Genomic DNA, 15,719 nt, shown 5'->3' with positions numbered 1-15,719 from the left:
GAAACCAAATGTGCATGTCTGTTATGACTTAACTTGACGTTCTTTTATTACCAGTAGAGAAAATGGGAGTGGGATGGATGTAAAAACAACATAAGATTCTCCCTCTCTAGGGCAAATGATCCACATATTTGATTTGGCAGAGATTTTCCTTCGTGAGGCAACCTTCCCGTTAAACTGGGGCTGGGACCTACGCACGAACACTGGAATTGACCTCCCTGTGACTGGGGTCAATTTTATTCTCATCTTTTAAATGTGACAATAAAAGTACTCTCATTCAAACATACACGAAGCAGGCCATTGTCATGAAATAATAATTTGCATTTCTGCTCTCGTAGTGCAGTGCAATAATATTATGTCCACAACTTTACACAACCTGTCTATCTTTGTTTTCACCACACATTTTAATCGTTTCCTCCCCCAGTTAAAGCAAGAAGGAACATATCATTTTCTAACCTAATATGTAGGTTTTCAGCACTGGGACATGTTGTGTTACATGTTGTGGAAGTTTGCTCAAGTGTCATATAATGAAACTCTGCCTTCACTTGTGCAGTTTGTGAATAGACTGTTCACTGGTCCCAAACACACTGGGACTAGGAGAGTTTGTTAAGAGATTTTGAAGGGATTTTTTTTTTATTGACAGCATGAGAAAAGCAACAAATGAGCCAATTGGAGTAGAGTTACTAGCCTGGGTTTGTTTCACAGCATAAAGCTTTTAAACAGCACACAGTGGTCACTATTTAGTTCAAGTCTAATTATAGAAATGTTTCATCATCAAGATTTCTCTATCTATGCAAGTGATATCGAACTCAGACCAATTTAACACCCCTTAAGTACGTTGATGTACTTGTCATCCTGTTCACTGCATGCATGCTCAGTCTCGATAAACAAGACACCTCATCTGAGACTAAAAACAGCTGATAAAAGGTTTAGTCCTACTTTTAGCTTGGTAGAAACAACGTCAACGTAATCTCAGGAGTATTTAAACCTGGTTGTTGGCTCCAAATACACGGCAGTTAATGAGATAAAGACACAAATGTAATTCTGGTGAGGCACGGAGTGGACCAATCACTTACACTTGTACAGCTCAGAGCAGGTTTAAGGATGTGTGTTAACACAAGGGACTTATCACCTTTTAATTTTGTATGAGCTTGTACAACATAACATTACCTTTTGTTACTTTAATACATTATTGTTCTAGTTTCATATATGATTTAAAAAAAATAACGCTTTAACTAGTTTGGATAAGAAGTGTAAGTGAGATTGCTAACAAAAAACAAAACTGTCATACATTGAATGGGTACTGCACAAGGGATTGAAAACAGCCATTACATATACTGCACTTATGCAATAATGGAGACTGAACAGCAGATCTTAATGCAACACAAACCAGAACTGTTAGCCTTATTTTCTAAAGCATTTACTATCTAATTTACTTTACTTAAATATTGAAAGACAAAAAGGTTTTGTGGATTCAAAATGTCTTGCGTCTGACCTAAAACTACTAACAGAAATGTCTGACTATGGGATTCCTCTGTGCTGTGTAAAGTTTTGCACTCAGAGTAACATGAACACTCACAAGTGTGCAGGCATGGGTCATCTGGGCTGTCCTGACAGCCAGGTGATTATCCAGCAGTGTTACTCATACAGAAGGAGGAGGTGGGGCAGAGCAGAGGGATAAATCAGTAAAAATAGACAGGCTAATAGAAGCACAGGACAGTTACTGACGGCTTACAGCAGAGAATGGGACGGACACACAAACAGAGAGACGAGAGAAAGAAAGACATCTGTCATTGTCAGAGAAATAAAATAATCTCAGTGATGGAAAAATGGCTTTGATCATTATAAACATTTTTTTTCTCTAACAGGATACTTCTCACTTAAAGTTTTTGTTGTTGTTTTTTTTACCTGCTTGGAGTGACGCATCAAAACTGCTGCGCTGGACCTGCTGAGAAAAACACAAAGCCGGAGGAGAGGCACAAGGAAGAGACGGGCTGCTGCCAGGTCGAGCAGGAAGCTTGAACACAGGTTCCGTGGAGTGATGAGGACGGCCAGGCGGGCGAGCAATGTGGAGGTGCCCTCCTTCCTCCGACAGCTGGTCAAAGAGACCGAGAAGATGGTCACCTTCTTTTTCAAAGGGGGGACCAAGGACGCTGCAGGGCCTGGAGAGGAGGACAGTTTGGATGAAGAAGACCTGATGCCAAGTCCATACCTGGACCATCCCATCTTGGAGAAGCACGTGTCAGAGGGGGGGTCTCAGCTGGGGCTGAACTACGCTGTGGCGAGCATGCAGGGCTGGAGGGCTCAGATGGAGGACGCACACACCTGTATGCCACAGCTAAGGGGGGAGCTGGCAGAGTGGGGATACTTTGCTGTTTTTGATGGACATGCAGGGATCACAGTGGCACAGTACTGCTCAAAACACCTGCTGGACCACATCATGGCAACAGGTACACAACACTGTGACTACTAATGTGAATGTAATTATTCAAGATTAATGTATACAGGCATTGTACACATATAATATAGAAGTGCACAATGTATATATATTGACTTTAGGAAGAAGTCTTGGACAGTGGTAGATTAAGAGCAGATTAATGAAATCTGACAAACGGAGAGGTCAGGTTTTAAACTTGACACTGAAATAACCTTTAAATATCACTTGGAACTAATCAAATTTAACGCCAACTGCACTAGCCTAACAATTTAAAGGATATAATGGAGGACAATAAATGAAAATGTGTCTGGTATTGTCAGAGGATGTTCTAATCCAATCTGTTTTCTCTCATGTATTAGACCAGTGTTTCCCAACCCTGGTCCTCAGGGAACACTGCTCTGCTCCAACACACCTGATTCAAATGGTCAGCTCGTTATCAAGCTCTGCAAAAGCCTGATAACGATCTGTTCATGTAAATCAGGTGTGTTGAAGCGGCACAACATCTAAAACATGCAGGGCAGTGTTCCCTATGGACCAGGGTTGGGAATCACTGTATTAAACACAAGGGCAGTGATAGTGACTGTTTTGACTCCATTTTGTCTGTCGAGGTGTTTTACATACAAATAGCTCCATGTTCTCTGGACAGGCTAGCCAATTAGCATAGCTATCAGCTTCCTGCTCTGGCAAACAATGCTTTGAGTGTGAGATGGAGGTAAAGGCAAGGGTTGTTTCTGCTATGGGAGCCTAAGCTGGCCATTTATATCACAAGCGTTGCAAAAGTTAACTATATATTTCATGTCATATGAATTTAAAGGCCAAGTTCAGATCATGAGCCCTGCTAGCTTAATAAACTGTTGTTAGAGTTGTTCATTATGACACCATAACACTTCTGTGTTTTTTCTTCTTAGATTAATAAAGGTTAAACAACATAATACAGCACATATGATATTGTTGCATTGAGCTACAGAGTTAACACAACAACTATAGGGCTGTACAATTTTGAATTAATATCTAATTGCAATAATTTTTTGTGATACGAGTCAAAATAGGGGGAATTCAATTTATTATTTACATTGAAAAACCTATTTAGGGAGATTACTGATTCACGATTTTTGTGATTTTGATTTTTCTTCAGTCTGTAGAATATGATGTGTAGGTCAGGACCATATTTAATCTAAAATGATATTTTGGCTTTACCAAATATTGCACCTCCTGCAGAAGGCCATATTGCGATTTTGATAAAATTTCCAATAATTATATAGCCCTACTAATAACACAGATGTCTTCTGTCTGCAGTCTTGTTGTAGTTGCTGTCTAGTTAAATGAAGTTGCCACTAAATTAAACAAAACAGCGGTGAAACTAAGAGCAGAATGTTTCCAAACAGGTGCAGTTAAAGCGAGCAAAGACCCTGTGGAGGTGAAGGAGGGAATCCGTCAGGGCTTCCTGGACATTGACTGCCACATGCACAAACTGGCTCGCCAGGACAATTGGGACAGGAGTGGCACCACTGCAGCGGCAGTCCTGATTTCACCACGTTTCGTTTACTTTATCAACTGTGGGGACTCCCGCACTTTGCTCTGCCGTAACGGCCAAGTGGTCTTCTACACAGAGGACCACAAGCCGTTCAACCCCAGAGAGAAGGAGCGCATCCAGAACGCCGGGGGCTCAGTGACCCTGCAGAGAGTCAATGGCTCGCTGGCTGTTTCCAGAGCACTGGGGGACTTTGACTTCAAGGAGGTGGACTGGAGGCCACAGACGGAGCAGCTGGTGTCACCGGAACCAGAGGTGTATGAACTGGAGAGGACAACTGAGGATGAGTTCCTGATTCTCGCGTGTGACGGTGTATGGGATGCCATCGGCAATGAGGAGTTGTGTGCCTTTGTGCGCAGCCGTCTGAGGGTGTGCGATGACCTGAGAGAGATTTGTACCCAAGTTATTGACCTCTGCCTCTATAAGGTGAGAGGTCACTGATATTACATATGGGATACCATACAAATATTCGAGCATGTCAAGATGGTAAAGAAAGTAATGAGTTTGATTTTCTTTGAGTTTCTTAAATGCCATACTTAAATATTAAATGTTGTCCAGGAGCAGCCATACAAGAGTTTTCCTCAACCAAGCCACGGTCTAAAAATCCACTTATGAAACATGACGGTTTTCAGTACCAACAAAGTTGATCAATCCATTAAATTGGCAACAATTTTGATCTTCAAAATATCTATAATCCAAATGTTTTTTTTTTTAAATGTTGGTCAAGCAAAGCGAGAGATTTGAGGACGTTAACTTGGCTAGTGTGTTTCTTTCTTCCAAATTTCACAAATTCAATCTGATTTTAAAATGTAGTACTTTTTGCTCATGTGTCTTTGTACAGTTAGTGAAAATGAAAAAAAAAGTTTCATCAGATTGTCTAGGTTGTGCTGAAGAAAGGGATATAAGACTATATTCTTGTAGCCTCTGTATATACTGTACGTTTTAACATAGTAATAGAAAAGAGCAGCTGAAATGCTCGGTGTTCCACGGGTAAAAAAAGAGAAAAGAATAAATGTCCTGAAATATTTAAAACAAAATAATGCCCCACAAGCAGGTGGATTTATAAATGAACACCTTTACACTCAGGAGGAACCACAGACTGGGATCAGTCTTTGTGATGTTGTTATGCAGGTGTATTTATCCTCTCTTTTTAATGCTTGTTACGAACGATCTGTCTATAAATAGCCAGGACATGGGATAGCAGGAAAGTACAGCTACACATGGATTAGGGCTGAATGTGAGCTCAACACACACACACACACACACCAGCTCAGATACAGAATAATTCCCTTGACGCACACAGTCACCGCAAGTAGCTTTCTTGCAAAAGGTTTATTGGACTTTTAATCCACTTGCCAAAGCCATTGTTAAAACTAAGCATACAGGAATGATACAGGTAATAAATGAGTAATTGCAGACACAGGCAGTGGGGTTGTGCTGACTGTTATGAGGTGCAATTTATTTCAACCTAAAATAGCTGTTGTGTTTTAAAAGTACAATTACTTGTAGTAATCATTAACATTAACCAGATTTAACTTCATCTGTGTGGCGTTCTATTTCACAGGTAAACTTATGAACCTATATAAATAATTAGCTGCAATTATATTTAATATAATTTTATACATACACTGCAGATGATAATCCACACATAAAATAACCCACAGTATAGCTCCATAAAATATAGCACATACTTTCCCCCTGCTATTTTTTTCCCCGAGTGCAGGTATATTTTCTGTGATTACACATGGTACAAAAAATATTCCGATCATTTAATAAAGTAAAACTATCAGTACCAGCAGGTACCAGCAACAGTGTGTAAAGTTTAGAGTACAATTTCTGTGTATTTTAAAATGATTCCTGTTTGGATGCAGTTAATGTAATGCTCAACTCAGTTTACGTACATAATACATCATTGAATCACTTTTTATCACTAGTTGCCAGTGACAACAGCTGTATAATGAAGTATAATGAAGTGTACTAAAGTAATATTTGTACTTTTATATGTACACTTTCTATGAGAGCTGTAGGACTGATTATCCTCTGCTTTGTCTCCCCCCTCAGGGGAGCTTGGACAACATCAGTATAATCATCATCTGCTTCCCTGGCGCCCCCCAGGTGTCACAGGAGGCACTGCAGCAGGAAGCCGCACTGGAGCAGCAGATTGACATGAAAGTGGAAGGTAATCTGCTGCAGAAAGGTTAACTTCAACCCTCAGCAGCAAGAAAAGGGCAAATGTAGTCATCATCCCTAATTCATAATTAAAATAATTATTGCTCTACACATCTCCCTTCACAGAAATTATCCATATGATAAGGTCCAGAGATGAGGACCCTGACCTTCTTTATGTCATCAAATTTCTGGCTGCAGAAGAGATGCCAGCACTTCCACCAGGAGGAGGTATCACCAGCAAGTGAGTGTCAACAAGTAACTCAGCAAACACTGAAGTTATGTTCAGCAACAGTGGAAAATATTTGGGGTTTTCACGTTTTTAATACGAGCTGCCACTGTTTCTCTCTCTGCAGGCGAGACTGTATCCTTTCTGCATATCAGAAATACATCACAACAGTGAAAACTCAGGTGCCTATGGTGAGATGATAATATTAACAATAATAATGTATTTGTTATAGGTAATTGCAAGCAAATGTGATAAATTAGTTTCCAGTTTCTGACTGCGTGAAGATTTGCAGTTTCGCTTTTAATGTTGCAGCCATAATCATACTTTGAAAAAAAAACATTTCTTAAATATTTCAAGCTGTTTCAAGTGTCTATTTACCCTTTAACACTTAAACCTCAAAAGGTCTGTCTGGACCTTCTAAGCTTATTTTAACCATAAAATATCCTGTGAGTAAGTGCTTTTGTCCATTTTTCCAGAATATCTTTGAATATCTGGCAGTTATTTACAATTTACTGCATGTTAAAATAGTGTATTAACAATTTAAAATGAAGAAAGTTAAAAAAAAACCCACTGTAGGTGGGGGTGGAGTGGCTCAGTGGTTAAGACCCTACCTTGTGTACCAAAGACATCATGGTCGCAAGTTCGATTCCACCCCTGGCTAAATTGTACTTGATTCCATTGTAAGTCGCTTTGGATAAAAGCGTCTGCTAAATGACATGTAATGTAATGTAACACAAACACCAGATTTTGCGTGTTAAGTCTGAAATTTTAACAGTATAATAATAGTATACGTTCGAGGTTTTGTCTCAATGTCCAAAAAATGTACAGGTGCTTTCACAACTCTTTACTCTCTGGTGACAAAGACACTGATTTGCTGGTTTCCTGCAACATCACCAGAGAATTTACTGTAATAACCATATGTGGCTTTGACGTGCAACTTCTCACCTTTCAGAAACCGTTGGGGTATTTCCGATAGCATGAACCAGTGCGTAATTACGATAATGCAAAGTGTGCTCGTGCAAATTTGTCGTCTCCATATGCTTGGTGTTAAAGGGTTAAGGACAAAGCAAAGCAACTACAATTTATTTATAGAAATGTAAATTTAAATGTATAAGTTATGGAGGAAGTGGTGTGGCTTTGATGATAGTAAATGTTTGATTTCAATGAAATTTCAGGACATCGAAGGATCGGAGGAAGACTCTAACTAAAACTGTAACCATGGAAACAGACCAGTTGGAGACCAGTTAAGATAGCATTTAAGTGTAAACTTTAGATAAGTATGTACAATAGTCAGAGTATTTGCTTTCTGGTCAATTACAATGAAATTTCAATAAAAAAAGAAACCTTGTATTGTATCTGATAATCTTGGACAGACATTGGTGGACATGTTCTACATCGGTGTTGACAAAGAAGTACAGGCTCCACACGTGAACTGCACGTGTCAGAGTCTCGTGATGGAACGCAGTAAACTAATGAGTTTGCACGATGCCACCAAGGAGCAAAGGTGACATCAACAGCGACACTGTGTTATAGTAGGAACATCAATGTATGCCAATGCCATAAGCGAAAAAAGCCACACGCAGAGACACACAAGGAGGAAGAATGTAGAGGGAGCTGGAGAAAGAAATAAGGGAGCATATCAGGGGGGTAAACTGAGGGAAAAATAAGTTATTTCCAGGAATTAGCACAAATACCTCATTAATCATGCACTTTAGAGTGGATGTGTGATGATGATTTAAACATTCTCCTGACAGCTTGTTCTAATAATGTTGATTAAAACATTTTGTGACATTCAGATCCACTTATTTTGAGGGATTCATCAGTTTATCTGCTGATTTTACAAGTTGTTTTCATCACAAAACCACTACAGCCAGATGTCAGATCAGAAAATATTACATTTTGCTCCTGAATGAAATTTGAAATTTGTCTTATGGACAAAAATTAAAAACATTAATTAAAACAGAGAACCATTTCACAAATCTGAGGCAAAACATTAATATCAATGATAAGCCTTTATAGTATATATACATATAAGCTCTCCATTCAGCTGATTTTCTACAACATCTTATCAAAGTCTGATTTTATCACTGTATGGTCAAACAATTGTGTTTCATTCAAAATAGAACACAGCATTCAGCATAAAGCCAGACCAACAAAAATACGACTAATGCAAATGTAATAACACCTTACTTTTCCTCTGTCTTGTTCAGCTACACTACACTATGATGTCAAAACATTTCTAGAAAGTGAAAAATACCATATTAGAGGGCTTGGCTTGGGGGAGTGGGGGGTGGGGGGGTAGCAGCTCTCATTTCCAGTCATGGGTTCTTCAGAATGTGTTGCATGGGTGTGGTGAGGCCCAGCACCTCTGTATTAATTGACTGAGCAGACCTTTTATTGGACAGTGTCGTCCTCACATCCTCACATCCTCACTCAGATCAACTATTCTAACTACAACCAGCAGAGCTGCGTGGTGTGGGGACACTTACACTTTTGGGTGAAGTCAATTAGAAAAGAAGGAAAAAGGACGAGGAGAAGACAAGGAAAAGGTGAGTTTGAGAGTTTGTCTTTGGGGTTATTAGATCAGCATCACAGAGAATGAGTGGTAGTGTGGTACCTCATTTTGGAGATTTTCTGTATTACATTCAGAGATATTGGTTTGACGCTGATCTGGAAGCTATCAACCACATAAGAGCTGTTGATTAGTCAGTGGGTGTCAGAAGCCCCTCAACTAACAGACAGATATATCTTTGTTTTACTGTCGTGGGTGCACTTTGGCATTACTATCTATTGGAACAGTGTTTTAGAAATTTAGTAATAAAAGTATTACTTATTATCTAAAATCCACACTAAAGCCACTTTAAGAGAATAGCATCCATGTGATCCATGGCATAATTAAAGTAATCATTCATTATTCAATAGAAGGAAAGTGAAAACACACAAAATAAATAATGTGTACATGACATGTGGTTTAGTAATATTGCCTCACTGAAACTATCTACCCATTAAATAATGTGATCATCAGTACTGTAGTGATATATTAGTGCAATTATTCTCAATCTAGGGTGCTTTGCATGGTTTAGATAATCAGGCTTTTGCAGAACTTGACGATGAACTGACACATTTGAATCAGGTGTGTTAGAGCAGGGAAATGTCTACAACATACAGGACATGAGTCCCCAAGGACCCAGAACGAGAAACACTGCATTAGGGGATCATTTAGTGCCAAATGTTTTATGTTACAGCTGGCATAGTTAGGTGAATGTGTTTCTTTTAAATTGCACATGTCTGAAAGCAAATTAATGAATGGATGACTTATTATTATTTATTTAAAAATCCCATCAGTCTGTTTTAAGCAAAATAACCCACTGGGTACCCAGTGTTATAATATAACTAAGTACAAATACTTTGTTACAGTACTTAAGTACAAAATCCACATGTCTGTACTTCACTTTATTTATATTTCTAGCAACTTTTACTTCACTACATTTCCTCTAACTGTCTTTGTTAGTTGTTACTACCAAATTAAATCAGAAGAAGAGTTGTTAATGCACTGTATTTATATAGAGCACTATAGTTTTCACCCATTCACACACTTCAACATGGGGTTAAGTGTCTTGCTCAAGGACACATATAGACTAGCTAGGCCCAGAATTTAACTCACAACCTTCCAGTTAAAAGACAACTCACCCTAGCACTGGTTCAATCCTAATTACACACTTTTTTAATACTTTTACTTCTAAAACCTAAGTACATTTTATACCCGATGTGGATACTTAAGTAAAGTAAATGTCATATACTTTAAGGCTTTTACTTAAGTAATATTATAAAAAGGTGCCTTCAACTTCTACCAAAGTAATTTTCTGTTAAGACTTTTGGTCTTGACAGGCCTTGCAGGATTTCTTTGGTTATTTCTCCTCATAATCACGCTACCATAGAAATCTATAATAGAAACCTGAACTCTCTAAGCTGAGAAGCATTTGTTACAAACGTCTCACCTGACCTGAGGTCAAGGCAGGTCATTTAAATCAGCTGGTCAACACCTGTGTGTGTACACATAGGTGTGTTTGTCTCAAACTTTCTGTAGTTGGCATGGATCACGCTGAGGAGACTCACAGACCGGTATGCAAACAAGTGCAACAACTCCAGCCTTGCACGTTTGAACTTGAATGAACAAATGTTTGACTGTGTCTCACCTCACCTGCAGACACACAGGATGCCGCTGAACGCAGGAGACAATGGCTACGGCAGCGCGCCTGGCCCCGGGCTGTCGGCCAGTGTGGGCGGCATCGAGACTGCCCCGCTACTCATCCCGGAGCCTGAACCGGAGCCGGAACAACGATGGCTGCCGCTGAGCAAGGAGGAGCTGGAGGCCGCGGCGGGGGGTCCGCTATGGAGGAGGGTGCGCTGTTACCTGGTGCTGTTGTTCTGGCTCGCCTGGGTGGCCATGCTCGCCACCGCCATCGCCATCATAGTCATGAGCCCCAGACCTGTGGTGATACCACTCAAGTGGTGGCAAAAAACTGTGTTCTACGAGCTGCAGCCCGCGCCTTACATGGAGGCTCCACATGGTTTAAACGGTGAGCATTGAACAGCAGAGGCGCGTCCATTTTTGAAATCAATTAATTTAACCAAAATATAGCTTCAGAATGTCTAAATGACTACAGTTTCCTGGTTAACAGTAACTAAAGTAAACAACATACATGAATGACTTTCTGCCAGAATCAGCCGAGGGAAGGTCAGAGAGAGGTCACGGATGGCTGTGGTGTCAGTACCGGAAGTGACGTAACGTGGAAGAAGAGACGGTATATCAAATTTAGGGGAAAAGCGCAACCTGGGGTTTAGGGTTAGGCATGGAGAAGAAGTGAAGTTAGGGCCAAGATGACTGGGTATTTTTATATAACAAGTGAAAAAAAAATCGCGGTAAAGGCTATATTTCATAGACGTCGACGGCTTTATTGTTCAGCTGTCCTTGGGCCTGTGTACTATGGCCCTCAGGACGTCACTTCCGGTACTGGAAACTAACCCATTTCACATAATTTTAAAAAATAGTGGTTGTTTTCATATGGAACTTTCAATAATTAAGCATGTAAACATATTTATGGTGCAAATATTAAATGACTCACAACTTGGCAGGCCACATGACATTTATTAGGGGGCCACATGTGATGCATTAATAGTTTATACAGAAGATGGCCACTTTTAAACAAGGTGGTTTAGGATTTCTGTCCTGTGATGGCTGCCATTATTAAAGCTCCACGGTGTAACTTATGTTGCCAAAACTCTGCAGCTACATTCTCAGACTTAGTCCACACCTCAGAAGAGACTGCAGGGCTTTCTGAAAGGACAACAGTTCTCTTTCGATGTTCACTTCTGTATTTCATTACATTACTCATAGAAGTTTCATAAAATTGTAGATTGTAGAGAAGTGAAGCTGTCACTGTACGCCTCTGCCTGATGAAAACCGCACCCCTCTGTGTCACCATAGACATGAGAATAAAACAATGGTATAATGAGAAACAGAGTCATGTGGAGCTGATCATGGCCTAATCAGCATTGTGTAATCCCAGGGCATTTGGCATTTAAAAGTTAGACGCTATAGCTTTAAAGATGACCAGCACTGCATATTCCGTACAGTTTAAAGAAACAGAATAAAGCGTCTCCATGTCTGCATGCATCCTATCCTCCACCAACTCACCAAATGACAGAGGAGCTCGAGATTGTATGGACAAAGACCACTATGATCCACTTCTTAGTAGATTTGGCCCAAGTATGTAAAGGCGAACCGCCTGCTGTGAAATTGTGCAAAGGCCACAAAGAGCTACTATTGTTTTCATTTCATTTTGGCTCAGTGTAGATGTGTCCAGAAAAAAACAGGCCATTGCTCTTGCCTGTTGTGTCCATTTGGTCACTTTTTTGTCTTGTGACAAAGTACTGTAGTTGTTTCTGCTGTAGATGGAAGCCATTTTCCAACATGAAAATTGGGTCTGGACATTTGCTGGTGTCCGTGTCGGAAAACGGTTTTCCACTCACTGATGATGTTAGCAGGAGATTGTCTGGCATGTGCTATAGACAAACTTGGAGTGTGCTTCAGGTGGTCGGATAGAGCCAAAAACTTTTCTTCAAAGTTAAAGAAAAACATTGTTGAATAATACATAATCCCAGAGGTTTGCTATTTGCAGTACAGTATACAGCATTGTTTTATAATTCCTTTTAGGGCAAATACAAATTGACAAAAACATGCACTGACGCACATCCGCAATCCAAATTCAATGTAAAAAATAGTTGAATTTATTTGATTGAATATAAGAGTTTAGAGTAAGAGTTTTATCCAACTCATAAATTTTTTTATAACTTCATATAATATAAAACAGAACAATAGAAGGTTTTCAAATGTTCAGAGATGACTGACTGTACAGAGTGAAGGAAAATGAACAGTATAGTAATTATCACTAACTTGGTAATGTTTTAATCTGTCAAAAGTGCTGTGTGAGCAGCTTCCCTACCTCAGGTCCCTGGGTATTGGGACTCTAATCCTGCAGGGCCTGTTCAGTAAAGAGGTTTCTGCTTCAAACCTCACCATGGCTGCTCAAAGCTCGGGGACGCTGCCTCAGATCCAGCATCTGCTCACAGAGAGTAACAAAGCCGGTGAGTAAATGACTGTCGACTTTTTCACCCCGCTTAATTAAATAACAAATGATCTTTGGTGTGAATGTGTCACTGGTCTTTACAGGTCTCAAAGTGATGCTGGACTTCTGTGGTCTGGATCTAAATGGATCGCATGTCTCAGACACAGAACAGGTGGGAAAAGTACTCTCTGCTCACTTTACTTTTCACACTGAATTCTCAGTCACGCTGGATTTAAAATGTCACTTTTTCTCTCCCTCTCAAAGCGCTCACTGCGGTTCTGGTTGGAGCAAGGTGTGGCAGGTTTTGCGATATGTGATACCGATGCAGCATATTCAGAAAAGGTGAAATAAAAAGACAAATGTATGTTTTGAATTTTCTTTTCAGCAGCATCTTCAGTCAAATGTTTACATTTCAGACTCTGCTGGAATGGAGAGATGTCTTAGTGGAGTTTGACGGCCAGGAGGATGAAGAAAGGTGAAGATATGGATGAACTGTGTGTTCATTCTATTCTTAAATTAAGTGTTAATTTGCATGCAATTTGTCTGTCTTTTTAGGATTGTGGTGGTCAAACAAACTCAACACGTCTTGCTGCCTCTGAACAACTCCGACCAAATCAACAGGACACTGGTGGATGTGGTTATGAGGCCAATTCTTCCGTCTTCACATCATCCCCTCTCAGCACAGGAAGTGGCTGACGCTATAGAGACGCACCTGCAAACAAAAGATGAAAAGATATGGCCAAGCTGGACAGTAAGACGTGTGCATTTACAATACGATTTACTCCACTGACTGTTAAAGCAAACCTAGGTAAAACAAATGTAGCCTCATAACAGATCAACAGTGTTGCTCTCTGTTTCAGTTGTGTACTAATTTTTGTTATGTTTGGTTTGTTATCCACCCTTTTAAAATCAATAATGAAAGTTAAACAATGGAGTTAAATACAGTGCAGTTTAACAGCAGCTCAGCTTACAAGGTAAAAACACAACCCGCAGCCAAACTTTGCTTTGTTACATTTAAATACTGATCATGGACATGCTTTGGTTCTACATGACACATTTAAGTTAGAAATAAAGACATACCTGATGTACAGTTTTCTGAATCTAAGCCTAAAATAAAAAAAAAAAACATGCCACATAGCCATTTAAAAATGTACAAGAAACTCCACCTACCACGAGGCAGTCTTCTGCTGATCAGCTGCTCGTCTCTATGGTCGTAGTTTGAAATAATGAATCTTCTCTAGGCTGGAGGTGAAGTGTCTCATGACTTGAAGAGGTTACTCCTGGTGTTGACGATGACTCTGCCAGGATCGCCTGCACTCCAATATGATGAAGACCTCGACCAAACACAGGTTAGACAGGAAAAGACTGCATGAACTGCATTAACCACATTAAACATTTTATAAGATTAAAACTTATTTAAATATTTAATATACTGCCTCTCACTCACTCTACACTTCCTCCCTCAGGATAAGGGGAAAGAGAGGCGCTCAGCTGTCACTCTTTTCACCTCCCTCAGTCACTCCAGAGCCAGAGAAGAAGCTCTAATGTACGGCAGCTTCACCTTCCTCCCTTTCAACACCTCCTCCACCAACTCTTCCTCCTCCTCCTCCTCAAACTCCACTGTTTCCTCGCCATCATCTCCCACAGTCCTGGCCTTTCTCCGCTCGTGGGGCTGTGTCCACTTCCTCGTCCTGCTCAACGTCGGGTCTGAGCCTCACGCTCTGGATCCGGCCTGGGCCCCGAGTTTACCTGAGGCTGGAGTGTTTGTGACCAGCTCAGGATTAGACCGCCTGGGCTCGACGTCGTTGTACACACTGGTGTTGAAGCCCCACGAAGCCATTGTCATCAAACTGTTTGAGGGGGGAAGCTACTCGTAGAGCTTCTGTTTGTTTACAGAAGCCCACATTCAGCACAATTTAAAAAAGAGAAAAAAAAAAAGATTGCTCCCTGTTTACATCATTGAAAATAAAATAATAAATTTGCGTCGTCTGTGAGTGGTATTATTTGCTGTTGTGAAGGTTGTTTTTGTCATTTAAGGAAACGTTAAATACTTTCAATAACGTGTGGAGAACAATTGGAAGAACTTAAAAGGGTAAAAACAAATGGAAGATTATACTTTTAATCAGCACTTTCTACATTCTAAGATTTGCGGTCCTTAAAGGTTGTGCTTTATGTTGACAAGATGGGATAATAGTTTGTGGTGACAATGTGTAAAATGGAGTAAGCGCAGCTTAAAAGTGATCTGAACTAAGACTAAATTAAAATTAAAATAAGAGACGACAATTCTTTAATATCAAAGCAGTGATTTTGCTGATATTTGTATACTTATCATTATTTTATATCATTTAATGGAATTCTTTAGGCCACTGTACTGTTTGTGTTGTGACCTCACACACATCTGCTTTTTTTTAACCACACAGTGGTGCTGCAGTGCTCTGACTGTCAGCATCCCTCATTTATAACAATAATGTCAATATTTAAATAAATAAATCAAGGCACACCAATACTGCAACATTAAACTAAATGCTGGCTGCATAATGACTTGACTTAAAGACTAAGTAGTACATTTTTAATTAGTATACTGTGTATGTGTATATATATATATATATATATATATATATATATATATATATATATATATAAATAAATCAGGTCTCTGTTAGGCTGCATAAGAACTTTTTTTATTTGAAATGATCACAAACCCTATTTAATATTTTTAGAAGTTAAAAT

The 15,719-nt window shown here is 39.7% G+C and overlaps 2 protein-coding genes across 2 annotated transcripts; both read left to right on the top strand.

Moving 5' to 3' along the window:
* Window positions 1-2,038: 2,038 nt before the first annotated feature.
* ppm1na (protein phosphatase, Mg2+/Mn2+ dependent, 1Na (putative)) lies at window positions 2,039-7,708 on the top strand. The gene is made up of 6 exons (XM_058633712.1): window positions 2,039-2,447; window positions 3,820-4,391; window positions 6,027-6,144; window positions 6,261-6,375; window positions 6,488-6,551; window positions 7,536-7,708. Exons 1-6 carry the CDS (start codon window positions 2,039-2,041, stop codon window positions 7,566-7,568), a joined length of 1,311 nt encoding a protein of 436 aa, XP_058489695.1. The 3' UTR covers window positions 7,569-7,708.
* A 1,014-nt stretch (window positions 7,709-8,722) lies between these two features.
* On the top strand, window positions 8,723-14,971 carry si:dkey-202g17.3 (4F2 cell-surface antigen heavy chain). The gene is made up of 9 exons (XM_058633711.1): window positions 8,723-8,909; window positions 10,568-10,940; window positions 12,844-13,008; window positions 13,094-13,161; window positions 13,254-13,331; window positions 13,406-13,464; window positions 13,545-13,740; window positions 14,231-14,338; window positions 14,456-14,971. Exons 2-9 carry the CDS (start codon window positions 10,577-10,579, stop codon window positions 14,864-14,866), a joined length of 1,449 nt encoding a protein of 482 aa, XP_058489694.1. The 5' UTR covers window positions 8,723-8,909; window positions 10,568-10,576; the 3' UTR covers window positions 14,867-14,971.
* Window positions 14,972-15,719: the final 748 nt, after the last annotated feature.

Source organism: Solea solea, chromosome 7 (assembly GCF_958295425.1).
Source record: "Solea solea chromosome 7, fSolSol10.1, whole genome shotgun sequence".
NCBI classification, from domain to species: domain Eukaryota; kingdom Metazoa; phylum Chordata; class Actinopteri; order Pleuronectiformes; family Soleidae; genus Solea; species Solea solea.
Note: the sequence above shows the minus strand (reverse complement) of the source record. Positions and strands in the feature narration are given on the sequence as shown.

Bases quoted from the DNA above. Each gene is read 5' to 3' on its own strand.
- ppm1na (XM_058633712.1), top strand. From the start codon at position 2,039: ATGAGGACGGCCAGGCGGGCGAGCAATGTGGAGGTGCCCTCCTTCCTC. The intron at 2,448-3,819 runs GTACACAACACT...GTTTCCAAACAG, and splicing joins GGACCACATCATGGCAACAG to GTGCAGTTAAAGCGAGCAAA. The intron at 6,552-7,535 runs GTGAGATGATAA...ATGAAATTTCAG, and splicing joins TGAAAACTCAGGTGCCTATG to GACATCGAAGGATCGGAGGA.
- si:dkey-202g17.3 (XM_058633711.1), top strand. From the start codon at position 10,577: ATGCCGCTGAACGCAGGAGACAATGGCTACGGCAGCGCGCCTGGCCCC. The intron at 13,741-14,230 runs GTAAGACGTGTG...AATCTTCTCTAG, and splicing joins AGATATGGCCAAGCTGGACA to GCTGGAGGTGAAGTGTCTCA. The intron at 14,339-14,455 runs GTTAGACAGGAA...TTCCTCCCTCAG, and splicing joins AAGACCTCGACCAAACACAG to GATAAGGGGAAAGAGAGGCG.